This window comes from Passer montanus, unplaced genomic scaffold (assembly GCF_014805655.1).
Source record: "Passer montanus isolate IOZ18808 unplaced genomic scaffold, ASM1480565v1 scaffold166, whole genome shotgun sequence".
Lineage (NCBI taxonomy): Eukaryota > Metazoa > Chordata > Aves > Passeriformes > Passeridae > Passer > Passer montanus.
The window spans coordinates 540462-554954 of NW_024363827.1; the positions used below are offsets into that span (position 1 = coordinate 540462).

The 14493-nt window shown below is 51.3% G+C and overlaps 1 protein-coding gene across 2 annotated transcripts in view; it reads left to right on the top strand.

Annotated features, from left to right (window-relative positions):
- The window catches only part of NEGR1 (neuronal growth regulator 1), a 165373-nt gene that overhangs the window by 60663 nt on the left and 90217 nt on the right, over positions 1–14493 (top strand). For both annotated transcript variants that reach the window (XM_039703662.1, XM_039703663.1), the window contains exon 2: positions 12205–12437. In XM_039703662.1, the coding sequence (XP_039559596.1) occupies positions 12205–12437 (233 nt within the window). The remainder of the gene's footprint in view (positions 1–12204; positions 12438–14493) is intronic.

The following is a 14493-nucleotide window of genomic DNA, read 5'->3' on the forward strand; positions in this document are numbered from 1 at the left end:
TGGGAAATGGCTTCTCTGGTTGCTCTGCACTTTCTCCTCTCTGCCCAGTCCTATCCTGTGACACTGGTGAGGTATTTGCAGAGGAAAGTTTGGGATGTGCTGGTGCTCTCTGAGAGCTGGGGGAATTGCAGTTTTAATTATTTGTCAAGGGCAGCCAGAATCTTAGAAATGTGTTACTTTATGTTTCGTGGGCTGCAATCGAAATAAATAAATGGGGCTGAGAGCTCAAATGAGTGCCTGCACAGTGGGCAGCAGCACTTCAAATGCTTGGGAGCATTAGGAGGCTGGAATATGTTCCAGCAGCATATTGAACAATGGGAATCTCATCTGGAGCCTCGCAGCCAATTCTGTTTGCCTCCCCTCAGCTCTAATGAAGATTGACAAGGTTATCCAGAGCAGGAGAACAAATATTACAGGAATTGGAGATGTGTTGACACACGACTAAAGAACTACATGAAATTAAATTTCTAGACAGGAAATATGAGCACAATTAAGACAAGGCTACTTGAGAAAATGTAGGGAATATTCGTGTGAGAATTGTCGGGGTTTGAGCTCTTGGGCTGATTTGGTGCCATTTTCACTGAATACCAGACTGGTTTGGGTTGAAGGGACCTCAAAGCCACCCAGTGCCACCCCTGCCCTGGCAGGGACACCTCCCACTGTCCCAGGTGCTCCAGCCCCAGTGTCCAGCCTGGCCTTGGGCACTGCCAGGGATGCAGGGGCAGCCCCAGCTGCTCTGGGCACCTGAGCCAGGGCCTGCCCACCCTGCCAGGAACATTTCCCAATTTCCAATCTCCCATCCCACCCTGACAGGAACAATTCCTCATTCCCAATATCCCACCCATCCCTGCCCTCTGGCAGTGGGATCCATCCCTCCTTGTGAACAGCCTCTTCCCATCTGTCCTGTAGCTCCTCCAGGTCCTGGAAGGCCACAGTTGGGTCTCACTGAAGCTTCTCTTCTCCAGTTGTTGGAGGAAGGTCTTTGACACTTATTCTAGCATTAAAGTAAAATATCAGGGCTGGCAGAATAATTGTTTAAGTGTTCAATGTTTAAGTGGTCAGTGTTTGTTTGGGGTTTAAGGATTGTTTAAGTGACTGTTTAAGTGGTCAGTGTTTTTTTGGTGTTTAAGGATTGTTTAAGTGTTCAATGTTTAAGTGCTCAGTGTTTGTTTGGGTGGTCAGTCAGGGCTGTTCCTTTAGAAAGGCAATTGGTGAAGGTTTCTTTCTCCTTTTCTTTCCCTGGGTTGTCCAGCAATGTTTGTTTGGTTGTGTTGTGGACGGTCCTTTTTAACCCAAACTATTCAGTGATTTAATCTAAAATAAAAGTTTGCAGGTATTTGATGTAAATATGAATTTTCATGTGTGTTGTTGTGTGCTTTCCAGTGTGGTTTCAGTGCATGGTTCCCACCTGGTAACACGCTCAGCATCCTACCACACCTCACACAGAGACTGTCAATAATCAGCAATCGATACAGTTTATAAAAGTCTGTTCTGAAGGGAAATTGCTGCATTTCAAAGGATGGGATTCTATCTTCCCCTCTCTTCTCCAAGTAAAATGAACAGCCAACTTACTTTGAACATGAATTAGGAGACTGGGCATGCTTTCTTCAAAGGGAAAACATAAAGAGGAAAGAGAATTCCCACTGGTTGTTGCTATTAAAAAGCTGTTTATAGGTGAGGTGCTCAAGGAAACGGCTCCAGAGCAGCCCCCTGGTGCCCAGGGTTGTGCAAATATTGTCAGTGCCTGAGCGGTGCAGAAGGGGAATCGCCTGGGAAGGGACTCCAGGGGCACCTGTGGCTTTCCCAGAGTTCCAAAACCTGTTACACACAGACAGAGGCAGTTTGGGTAGCAGTGAGGGGGTTTTGGGTGTCAGTGATTGTTTGGGAGCTCAGTGTTTAAGTACTCAATGTTTAGGTGTTCAAGGTTTGTTTAAGTGCTCAATGGTTGTTTAAGTGCTCAAGGATTGTTTAGGGGCTTAAGGATTATTTAAGTGCTCATTATTTAAGTGCTCAATATTTATTTAGGTATTCTGTGTTTAAGTGCTGAATGTTTGGTTGCTCAGTGTTTGTTTAAGTGCTCAATGATTATTTAGGTGCTCAGTGCTTAAGTGCTCAGTGTTAGTTTGGGTGTTCAATGATTGTTTAGGTGCTCAATAATTGTTTAAGCGCTCAGTGTGTCAGTGTTCCATGTTTGTTTGGGTGTTCAGTGTTTGTTTAGGTGCTCAGTGTTGGGTGTTCAATGATTGTTTAAGTGATCCATGTTCGCTTAGGTCCTCAAGGATTTTTTTAGTGCCCAATGTTTGTTTAGGTGCTCAGTGTTTAGGTGCCCAATGTTAGTTTGAGTGTTCCATAATTGTTTAAGTGTTCAGTGTTTAAGTGTTCTGTGTTAGTTCGGGTGTTTAAGGATTGTTCAAGTGACTGTTTAAGTGGTCAGTGGTTTTTTTTGTGTTTAAGGATTAAGTGTTCAGTGTTTAAGTGCTCAGTGTTTGTTTGGGTGGTCAGTCAGGACTGTTCCTTTAGAAAGGCAATTGGTGAAGGTTTCTTTCTCCTTTTCTTTCCCTGGGTTGTCCGGAGTTCCTGGGCTCTGCTTCCTCCCCAAGGCACAGCTCCTTTCATGCTGCACCAGGTGCTGTGAGGAGCAGTGATGGGAGGGGAAGGACAGTGCCAGCCCTGGGACCCCTCCCCATCCATCCCTGGGACCCCTCCCCACCCAGACCCAGGACCCTTCTCCATCCATCCATCCCTGGGACCCTTCTGCATCCATCCCTGGGACCCCATCCCCATCCATCCCTGGGATCCCTCCCTGTCCATCCCCAGGACCCCTCCCCAGTGCTGCCCTGCTGGGCTGCTCCAGGGGGGCTCCTTCCCTCCTTCCCACCAGGACCTGCGCCCCGGGAGCTGTTCAATAGTGTTGTTAATAATGCATTAGTCTGGAGCAAGCAGCTGGGAGGTTGATCCAAAAATCTGACTGTTGCTGGCAAACACAGCCAGAGCCATCTGTGCCAAGGCCCTGTATTTACATCATCCATCCACAACCAGTTCCTGCTCTTGTAAATCAAGAGATCATTGTGATTCTCCTGAAAGATTCATTGTGGTGAAAGACTGCAGCACAATTAAATTTGCCTTCTTTTATTATTTATCACTAATATTCCAACCAGTGGTATATCAACAAAGTAAATGTTCTGGGAGATAAGCCCAGATGAAATCATGGATCAGTCCTGGTAGAAGGGAGACAAATGGAGTCATTCAGTCATGAGTTTGGGCAGGAATTCTATTTCATGAGAGCCTCTGGTATTTTGAAATTTTGTTTTCATTCCGCCGGGGGTTGGAGATTGCTCCTGAAATATTCTGGCAAAAACGGAATTGCAGAAAAACGCGATTTGTGTGCCAGCAGCACTGTGGGCCATAGATTGTTATCTAGTGACCTGCTGGGGGGACACTTGTGGGGAATGTGCTGTGCCTGCCAGAGGGCAGAGGTCTGCCGTGGGTCGTGGGTCAGGAGGCAGCCCCAGGGCTGGCAGAGCCCGGGGCAGGAGCTCGGCTGGGGCTGATTCCCATGGGCTGGGGGCAGCACAGGGCTCACGCTGCTGGGGAAGGCTGCTGCACAGGCAGTGGGCTTTGCACACACCAGCACCTCACTCGCTCCAGAGCCTCCCGTTCTGCTCCAGCACGTCCCCTGGGAGCACAGCAGTGCGGGGCTGGGAGGGTCTGGCTGGGAGCTGGACTCCTCCGGGCTGCTCTCAGCCAGCTTTGGAGGTTTCTGCACCACGAGCTGCAGGCTGGGAGCGGAGCTGCTTGGTCAGACGTGTGCTACCTCTGGGGCTGGTTATTTATTTATAAACCTGCTGTCTCTGCTATAAAAAGCTTTGCAATAGCCCAATAATAAATGCATTCATCACCACATCTGCTGTAATCACTGCAGCTCCTGAGCTGCTATTTGGCTCTCATTAGCTGCAACTCCCATTCACCTATAATTTTGGAGAACACACAATTATGTGTTATCACTCCTTCAAGTGATTACTACACTGGATGTTTTTAAGATAATGGCGTGGAACACGCCATGATGAATTGCACCTCTCCAGGTAGTTTTGTTTCTGTCATTAACTCTATTATTTTATTTAAACCAGCCTGGAGGAGCTGTGGGGCAGGGTTGGCATCACCTGCTCGAGGAAGGGTCCCAGGTCCAGGCTGATCCAATAAAGGACATGGCCCAGCACACAATTATCTCCCTCCTGTCTGTCCTCCCCACTCACACTGCAGATATTATTATGAGGACACTGAAAACCCAACCTGCTTGCACCTGGAAAGGTCTTTTATTCATTAGGCTTTGATAGTGATAAAAGCCTTTTCAGGGAGAACGTGGGGAAGAACAGGAATATTGAGAAATCCCTGGAGCCTGGGCAGCAGCAGCGGGGAGAGAAGAGGGGAGCAGACCCCAGCTCTGCTGAGAGCAGGAGCAGCCACAGCTCTGCCTGCAGCTCCTCCTCCCTCTGTCTCCCCAGGCTGGCACTGCTGAGACCCCTGAAATCCTGATCCAGAACTGGGCCCCTCAGGACAAAACTGACCCCGAGGGGCTGGAGCGTCTGCAGGGCAGGGAATTAGCTGGAAAGGGGCTGGAGAATCCCTGAGGGAGCTGGGAAGGGCTGGAGAATCCCTGAGGAGCTGGGAAGGGGCTGGAGAATCCCTGAGGAGCTGGGAAGGGGCTGGAGAATCCCTGAGGAGCTGGGAAGGGGCTGGAGAATCCCTGAGGAGCTGGGAAGGGGCTGGAGAATCCCTGAGGGAGCTGGGAAGGGGCTGGAGAATCCCTGAGGAGCTGGGAAGGGGCTGGAGAATCCCTGAGGAGCTGGGAAGGGGCTGGAGAATCCCTGAGGAGCTGGGAAGGGGCTGGAGAATCCCTGAGGAGCTGGGAAGGGGCTGAGCCTGGAGCAAAGGAGGCTCAGGGGCCCTTGTGGCTCTGCACAGCTCCTGCCAGGAGGGGACAGCCGGGGGTCGGGCTGTGCTCCAGGAACAGGGACAGGAGCAGAGGGAACGGCCCCAGGCTGGGCCAGGGCAGCTCAGGGTGGGCACAGCAGGAATTTCCCCGTGGAAAGGGGGTCAGGCACTGGCACTGCCCAGGGAGGGTTGGAGTGCCCATCCCTGGAAGTGTCCAAGGATGTGACACTTCACCATTTCTCCCTCAGCCTGAGGCAGCTTTGCTGTCCCCTCCCTTTGCTGTCCCCTCCCTGGTACTGGTGATCCCTTTGCTGTCCCTGCTGGCCCTGTCCCACCTCCAGAGCAGCCGAGCCCAGGTGCAGAGGTGCAGCAGGAGCAGGTTCAGGTTTCCCCTGAGCAGCTCTGGGCTGTGCCAGGGCACTCTCAGGGTTTGGGCACCGTGGCCATCCTGGGCTGTGGCACAGCCTCCCCTGGGTTTGGTCACACCACTGCCTGGGGAGGACGCCTGGGCTTCCCCTGAGAATTAAAAACAAGGAGCAATCTGCGTGTCCCAAACTGAAATGAAGGTGTTTACTGACAGCTCTAACCCAGCTGGACATTCCAGGATGCAGGAACCCCTCAGCAGCACGCTGGGATATTGGAGATTTGGGGAGTAACAGGAAATGTTTTCCCATTCTCCAGACCTTTGCCTTGCTTTGCTCTCAGAGCTTTTTATTCCTTTAGTTTGTGTTTCAGTGTTGTGTGGTAAAAAACAGTCAGAAAATATTCTGACTTTGGTAGTGTTGTAAAATAAACAATCAGCTCCCAAATTTACCAAGACCCCTTTCCCTTGGGAATAGTGCAAAACCAAGAGGCAAAGCCTTGTCATGCATTGTTTCCTTACCTCTCTGCACTGGAAATGTCTTCTTTGTAATTTTTGGAAGTCAGTGTTTCTCTAGCATAAATCTCCAGGAATTAATAAATATCAAATGCAGCAGCCAGACCCTTTTTAATATTTCAAATAATGTGATGAATTTGGGAGTAGCTCTCTGAAGCTGAAACCAAGGCTCTCACACCAACAGTGTGGTGGGATATTATTTCTGAGCCTTCAAAAGAAAATAATATGGGCTCCCATGAAGGAAGTGATTAATGACTGAAAGTTCTGAGCTTTACACTGCAGTGTTGTGTCCATTTTAGTATGAAAACACACCTGTGAAAGGTGGGGGAAATATTTTTGTATAATTAAAACCCAATGAATTTATTGCAGTTGTGGCAGCAGCAGTTTCTCTGTCCTTGCCATGGGAAAAAATCCATTTTCTGGTGGCAGCAGGGAAACACCCACTAAAGTCATGGCTGGGGGTTGTGTGCCGGGAAACCCCTGGGGATGTGGAAACCCCTGGGAATGTGGAAGCCCCTGGGAAAATGGGTTTTTTCCTGGTTTGGGTGGACTGGCAGGTGCTGAGGGAGGAGCCCACAGAGATTAAAGGTCACGTGGCATCAGCTGTAGGCAAAATTACATTTCAAATCCTGCAGAGGGACAAACACTTTCACTCTTAATTACTAATATTGGTCTGGTTCTCTGCTTGGAGAGTTTCAGACTGAGGGGTTAATCCCTGGTTATGTGCAGACAGATTTCCTGGAGCATCTCAAGCAGAGGGGATCACAGAGCCAGCAGCTGGAGATGCCCTGGAGTGTCCCGTGTCCTGTGCTGGTGTCCCCTGTCCCCGCACAGCAATCTGGGTTCCCTGGCCACTGAACAGATCAGCAGAGCTGGAATGGTGCTGGGAGCAGGGCTGGGCTGGGGGGCAGCAGGAGCCCACCGGGCGGTGCAGGGCACCAGGAGAGCCCGGGCTGTTTGCAGGGCCTGCAGGAAATGCAGCCTGCTGCCATGGGGCTGTGCAGGGCACAGGCTGGAATCCCTGAGGGATCCCGGGAGCTGCTCCTCCCCAGAGCCCGGTGCCACCTCAGGCAGGGCAGGGTCCCCGGGTTTGGGGTTCCTGGGAGCAGCAGGGCAGGAGGGGTGTGCTCACTGCTGCTGTCCCTGTCCCTGTCCGTGTCCCTGTCCCTGTCCCATTCCCATCCCTGTCCCTGTCCCATCCCTGTCCCTGTCCCGTCCCTGTCCCTGTCCCGTCCCTGTCCCTGTCCCTGTCCCTGCGAGGTGCTGGCTCCTGGGCACCCCAGGAGTGCAGCACAGCATTTGGGAGGCTGGCCCTGCTCTGAGCCCAGGCAGAGCTCTGGTTCTGATCCAAAGCCTGGCTCAGACACGTCCCTGCTCTCACCCCTCCTTTGGCAGCCCTTCCACGCTGGCTGGTGGGGCTGGGTGTGTGTCCTGAGCTGACACTGGCACCTCTCACCATGAACCGTGCTGCTGGTGAATGCTGCTACTGGTAACTGGTGTTACTGGTGAATGGTGTTACTGGTGAATGCTGGTAGTGGTAACTGGTGTTACTGGTGAATGGTGTCACTGGTAAATGCTGTTACAGGTAAATGTGTTACTGGTAACTGGTGTTACTGGTGAATGCTGGTACTGGTGAATGGTGTTACTGGTGAATGGTGTTACTGGTGAATGCTGGTAGTGGTAACTGGTGTTACTGGTGAATGGTGTCACTGGTAAATGCTGTTACAGGTAAATGTGTTACTGGTAACTGGTGTTACTGGTGAATGCTGGTACTGGTGAATGGTGTTACTGGTGAATGGTGTTACTGGTAAATGGTTTTTATCATTGCAGGGGAAGCAAAATCTTCCCAGGACTGGGGTTTTTAAACCCTGTGAAATGGTTTTGATCACCAGTTTCCCTTCCTCTGCCCTGCCCAGAGCTGGCTGCCCTCAGGGGCTGTGCTGTGCCCATCCCCTCCTGTGACCCCCCCTTTGCTCTGGGTCCCTCTCTTAAGGCCTGGCACAGCTGAAATTCCCCAGGAAAGGTGAAATTGCTGTGGCAGCAGCAGCTCTGCCCTGTGGGGACAGCCAGGGCTGGACTGGGGGGACAGTCTGGGCAGTGGGGACAGTCAGGGCTGGGCTGGGGGACAGCCAGGGCTGGGCTGGGGGACAGCCAGGGCTGGGCCAGCGCCGCTCCCACCATGGCCATTGAGGCCTCAGCTCCCCAGGGACTGATGTGAGGAAATAAATTCTGTAAATAAAACCCACAGCCGGGAGGGGAGTGAGCAGCAGGGCCAGTCTCTGTGCAGAATTACGGGCTTGGAGCTACAGCAGATGTGAAAAAAGCAAATTCTGAACACAAAAGCAAAAGGATCAATAACGTAAATTACTTTAAACTGGAGGGAGGCAGGGTTACACTGGAGATTAGGGACAAATCCTTCCCTGGCAGGGTGGGCAGGGGCTGGAATAGAATTCCCAGAGCAGCTGGGGCTGCCCTGGATCCCTGGCAGTGCCCAAGGCCAGGCTGGACACTGGGGCTGGAGCACCTGGGACAGTGGGAGGTGTCCCTGCCAGGGCAGGGTGGCACTGGGTGGGATTTGAGGTCCCTCCCAACCCAAACCATTCCAGGATTCTGAGAATTTTCTCCTCCCAAGCACTGCCCAACACGTTCCATCTGCAGCCCAGGAGGGTCCCAGCCCCCTTGGACACAGGATGTCCCCACTGCTGGGGTGTCTGGAGCAAGGCTGGGGAGCATTCCAGGCAGTTCCAGGCAGCTCCAGGCAGCTCCAGGCAGTTAGAGGAAATCCCTGTCCTTCAGGGCAGCCAGGTGGGATCCCAGCCCGTGGGGGCTCCTGGAGCAGAGCCCCTGTGCAGTTTTAATTAAGCAAGTGGAAGAACTGTTTTTTACAAAGATTAATGGATCTCTGTTTTAATTATGGTGGAATAATAGACTGGAGAGCTGGGAAAGTGGGAGGCATTAAAAAAAGAGGATTAAAAACTTGAGGGAAGCTGGGTGAGACTATATTTTTCCGTACTTACAAATTACAGAAGATCATCCCCATTAATAATGATTGGAAAAATAATAAAGTGCCCTCAGCCGTGTATGACAGTTAACATTAAAATCTATTTTTTATTCTTGTTGTGTGGGGAATTTCTGATTACAATCATCAGTTAAAAAAGAAACTCTGCTTTTTTCCAATCTTCCAAATTTAAATATAGGAGAATTTTCTGCTATGGTTTCATCAATATTTTTCCAAGCCATGGCAAGGTAAAAAGAGCAAAAGTCACTTTTGTTTAATGACTGTTACTTTAGTTGTGCTGCAGTGTTACTATTAATTGCTAAAAATAATTGGTTCTATGCATAGATTTTAAAATTACATTGCAGGAAATGCTGCTGGGATGTGCAGGGAATTAAATGGAAACAGAATTAAGGGAAAGAGAGGAAAAGAGAGGAAAGGGGAAAAGAGGAAGGGGAAAAGCAAGGGAAGGCCTCTGATGTTTGCAGTTTTTCCTGCTGGTGATCCTTTCGGTGAATGATTTCTCAGATATTGCTGTAGGAGTTTTATTGTCATTAGTTTTGTTAAAGCTCCTCGTGCTCTGCTGGAATCCCTGCCCTGCCCTGGGCAGGAGAAGCACAGTGACACACAAACCCTGCGTGGAAAGGCTGCTCTTCCTTAGGAGATTGTACAGGTCTGGGGGAAAGGAAAGCCTTCCCTTAAACAGTAAAAAATCCTGGATTTTCCTCATTTCTGCTGCCCTGCAGAAGTCCAGTGCAGGCTCTCTGGCCAGAGGCTGCCGTGGGAGGGGCTGTGCTCTGCCTGTCCTGCAGGGATGCCAGGGCTGGGAGCTGATTTGCAAACAGCAAGGGATTAAATTCGTTAGATTAGAAAACATTTCTGGGATGAATCATTTGATTGCTGCTTCCGTGGGGTAAATATCACTTTATCCATCCCATCCCACGTGGGTGGTGGGAAGCACAGGATGTTGGCTGCTGTGGAGCTGAAAACCACCCTGGTGAGGGCTGCAGGCAAACTGGGCAGCAGCTCTGGAGCAGGGCTCAGCCACAGAGCTGGGGAGGGGGCAGGGGAGCTGGGGGTGCTCAAGGAGCTCATCCAGGGTGTCCCAGGGTGGCTGGGCTTGGGAAGGAGCTCCAAGCCCAGCCCATCCCACCCTGAGGTCCTGGAGGTCTTTTCCAGCCTCATTGATTCTGTGAATTCTGATTTTTATTTTTTTTTCTGGTGAGCCATGCAGAGAGCAGGGATTTGGTGGAGCTGGGTTTTTGTGCTGGGAGAGGAGAAGGAGGAGGGGGCTGCTTTCCTCTCCTGGGGAAGGAGTCACAGTGCTAAGGCTTCCTTCCAAGGTTTGGACGTGCGAGTGTGGATAAACAGTGGGAGAATGAAATTAATGAAGTGGTAAATGCTCACTGAACTACAGGCTACCTGCAAAAATGCTGATGTGTAATTCGGGCAGTCCCAGAGTGGGGTGGGGTGGGGGGGACCTTAAATCTGCTCTCACTCCAGCCCAGCCCCAGACAGGGACAGCTCCCTCAGCCCAGGTGCTCAGCTGTGCTGGGATGGACTGGATCCAGCTGTGCTGATGGACTGGATCCCGCTGTGCTGGGATGGGCTGGGTCCAGCTGTGCTGATGTACGGAATCCAGCTGTGCTGGGATGGACTGGATCCAGCTGTGCTGATGGACTGGATCCCGCTGTGCTGGGATGGACTGGATCCAGCTGTGCTGATGGACTGGATCCCGCTGTGCTGGGATGGACTGGATCCAGCTGTGCTGATGGACTGGATCCAGCTGTGCTGGGATGGACTGGGTCCAGTTGCTGCAGAAAGTCAGTGGGAAAGGAACACGTGCTAGAAAAACCTCCATGAATTGGAGCTTTCTCTGCCTCTCCCACCCTGCTGCTCATTAGAATCAAGTTCAAAATGTTCACAGGACTCTGAAAGAGGCTCCTTGCCTCCCCAGAGTGGGACCAGACCCTACACAACTCCTCCTGCAGGGATCCCAACCTCAAAGTGCCACTTTCCAGTGACATCCCAATTCTCTGCTCTATAAATGGGTTTTTTATATCCCACGTCGCCTCAGAACCCTTTCAGATTTAATGTTGAGATCATTAATTAAATGAATGGTTATTCTCATGCTTTGTTTCTGAACCATTTCAGCCTGATGTTTCCAGTTCCTTGTTCCTGAATGGAATGCCATTTTCCACTTAAACAATACTGCCAGATGCTTAGGCCACCAAATCACCATTTTCTCCCTCCAGTTTCTGTGGCTGTGCTATTTTAATGTTTCATCAAAGGGATGAGCTCTGTTGCATTCCCTTCTTCTCTTGGATTTCCTTCATGTAGAAAGCTCTTTATGGAATAAAAATGTCCCATTAGTCTGTTGCCCTTTGTATTATCCTCCTTCCTACCTTCCTCCAGCTTTTAAAATTGTTTCAAAGCCTTAAATTCCAAGGTGGGCATGGGGGGTGAGTCTAAAATTTGCCTAATTCATTCCCCACGATTCCTGAAGAGTTGTTAATTTGTGGAGAGAAACGCAGATTTCCTGTGCCACAGCATCCCTTCCCGATGGCTCCTGGGTGTGCAGCTCCCTGCTCTCAGCCCTGAGCCTGTTATTCCAGCACTGCCTGCCTCTTCCCACGTGCTGGGTGGGGAAAATGGAGCACTGGGCTCTTGAGCCAGGCTTGAACACCCTCCAGCCCCTCAGGCAGGCTCAGGCTCCTCCAGCAGCTCAGAATAAAGCTGCTTCTGCCTCTCCTCCCTGCCCTGGGACCCCCCACTACAGCCCCCGAGGGAGAGGAGCTCCTGGGATGGGATAATGGGATGGGATACAATGGACTGGGATGGGACGGACTGGGATGGATGGGATGGACTGGGATGGATGGACTGGGATGGGATGGGATGGGATGGGATGGGATGGGCTGTCAGATCCCTTCCCACCCAAACCATTTGGGGGTTCTGGGGTTCTGTGAACCCCCTGCAAAGAAGCTGGTTTGGGTTCTCTGATGTCTGGATAAAACTCTCGTGGCTCCTGAGCTCAGCAGCAGAAGGGGGCTGTGCCTCAGGAGCAGGGCAGGAATTTTCCATGGAGCACACGTCGCTGCTGACCCTCGGGGCAGAGGCTGCAGGAGAAAGGGCTGGGCCAGCCCAGGCAGCAGTAATAACTGAGGCTTTCCTCCTGGTGCTCCAGCAGCCTCTCCCACAGGAGAACAGGGCAGGGAGAGCAGGGCAGGCAGATGTATCTGTGGTTACTGCGTTTGCCAGCTGGGCTTTGGGGTTCAGGGTGGTTCTGAGTTAACAGGGGCTCCTGTGTGAGCTCAGCTCTGATGAACCCCAGCTGTGCTCAGCAGCGAGCGGCACGGAGCAGCTCCCACGGCTCCACGCTCAGGCTCTCCCTTTCCCCCAGGTGTTACCTGGAGGATGGAGTCTCCAAAGGGGCCTGGCTGAACCGCTCCAGCATCATCTTCGCGGGCAACGACAAGTGGTCCGTGGATCCGCGCGTGTCCATCGCCACGTCCAACCGCCGCGAGTACAGCCTGCAGATCCAGGACGTGGACGTGACGGACGACGGCCCCTACACCTGCTCTGTGCAGACCCAGCACACGCCCAGGACCATGCAGGTGCACCTCACCGTGCAAGGTAGGGCTGGGGGAGCGCGGGCTGGGAGCGGCAGCCCCTTCACAGTCCTTTTCTTTTCCTTTCCTTTTTCTTTTTCCTTTTCCCTTTTCCTTTTCCCCTTTCCTTTCCCTCTTTCCTTTTTCCTTTTCCTTTTCTTTTCCTTTCCTTTCCCCCTTTCCTTTCCCCCTTGCCTTTTTCCTTTTCCTTTCCTATTCCTTTTTCCTTTTCCTTTCCTTTTCCTTTTTCCTTTTCCTTTTTCTTTTTCATTTTCCTTTTTCCTTTTCCTTTTCCTTTTCCTTTTCCTTTTCCTTTTCCTTTTCCTTTTCCTTTTCCTTTTCCTTTTCCTTTTTCCTTCTTCCTTTTCCTTTCCCTTTCCCTTTCCCTTTCCCTTTCCCTTCCCCCAGCGCTGCACAGCTCTGGTGTCACTTTTCACACAGATTTAATATTTATTGTATTGTTCCAGGGTGAACAATTCTTGGTTTTGATTGTCTCCCTAATAATTAATGCCCCCATGCAAGGGCTAAAAAAAACAAGTTGGAAATTAATTGCATGTATAAAATACATCAACAGGAGCTTAAAATTAATTAGGCTAACTACAAGCATATAGAGAAATAATAACTCAATAGTTAAAAATATGCATAATTATTAAGCAATTGCATTTATATCTTCAGAAATGCAAAGTATAACCTAAGGCTTTAACTTATTAGTCTTTGGTGCAATCATCATTAACATTTTCTTTTGCATTTTTATGAGTAATAAAGCAATGAATATAGAGGAGAAGAATAGAACTGGCAATCCCCATTAATCCATGTGGCACATGGAAATCCCTTAGAAATAACAGGGTGAACCACCTCCCACACCAGTTGTCCTTACCCATGGGAATCCTGCAGGAATGTTGGGCTGGAGCTCCGAGCTCAGTGTGTGTGTTTTATCGAGATATCATGGAGTCATTTTTGTGGCCCTGGTGAGAGGCCTCAGGACCCTCAGGCTCAGGTTGGGGTGTGCAGGGACACAGGAACCGGGACAGGAGCAGAGGGAACAGCCCCAGGCTGGGCCAGGGCAGCTCAGGGTGGGCACAGCAGGAATTTCCCCATGGAAAGGGTCTCAGGGCTTGGCACTGCCCAGGGAGGTTGGAGTGCCCATCCTGGAGGTGTCCCAGGAACTCCTGGAGGTGGCACTCGGGGCTCTGGGCTGGGGACAGGTGGGGGGCAGTGCTCGGGGAGGGCTGGTCCTGCAGTGCCTGCCTGGGAGCAGGGACTCCCTTACACCCAGCTGTGCTCCCAGTGGGACCCTGAGGCCACTGCTGTGAGCGATGGGACAGCCTCTCCTGCTCCAGAGGCTTCCTGGGAGCACACAGGGAGCTGTCCTGGGAGCGCAGAAGGAGTTATCCCGGGATCACACAGGGAGTTATCCCGGGAGCACACAGGGAGTTATCCCGGGATCACACAGGGAGTTATCCCGGGATCACACAGGGAGTTATCCCGGGATCACACAGGGAGTTATCCCGGGATCACACAGGGAGTTATCCCGGGATCACACAGGGAGTTATCCCGGGATTACACAGGGAGTTATCCTGGGAGCACACAGGGAGTTATCCCGGGATTACACAGGGAGTTTTCCTGGTATCACACAAGGAGTTATCAGGGGGTGACACAAGGAGCTGTCAGGGGATCACACAAGGATTTATCCCGGGAGCACGCAGAGGGAGTTATCCTGAGATCGCACAGAGAGTTATCAGGGGATAACAGAGGGAAGGGGGTGACACAAGGAGCTCTCAGGGGATCACACAAGGATTTATCCCGGGAGCACGCAGAGGGAGTTATCCTGAGATCGCACAGAGAGTTATCAGGGGGTAACAGAGGGAGTTATCAGGGGGTGACACAGGGACTTATCCTGGGAGCACAGAGGGAGTTATCCTGGGGGCATACGGGGAGTTATCCTGGAAGCACCTTTAGGTTTCCCTGTAAAATCTTCCCCAGCCTGGTATCTGGAGATTAAAAACAACCTCTGCTTTGGGAGAAATGAGTCAGGGCAAAGCAAAACCTCTCTGTCCGAGGGTGTTTGGCTTCCCCTGGCA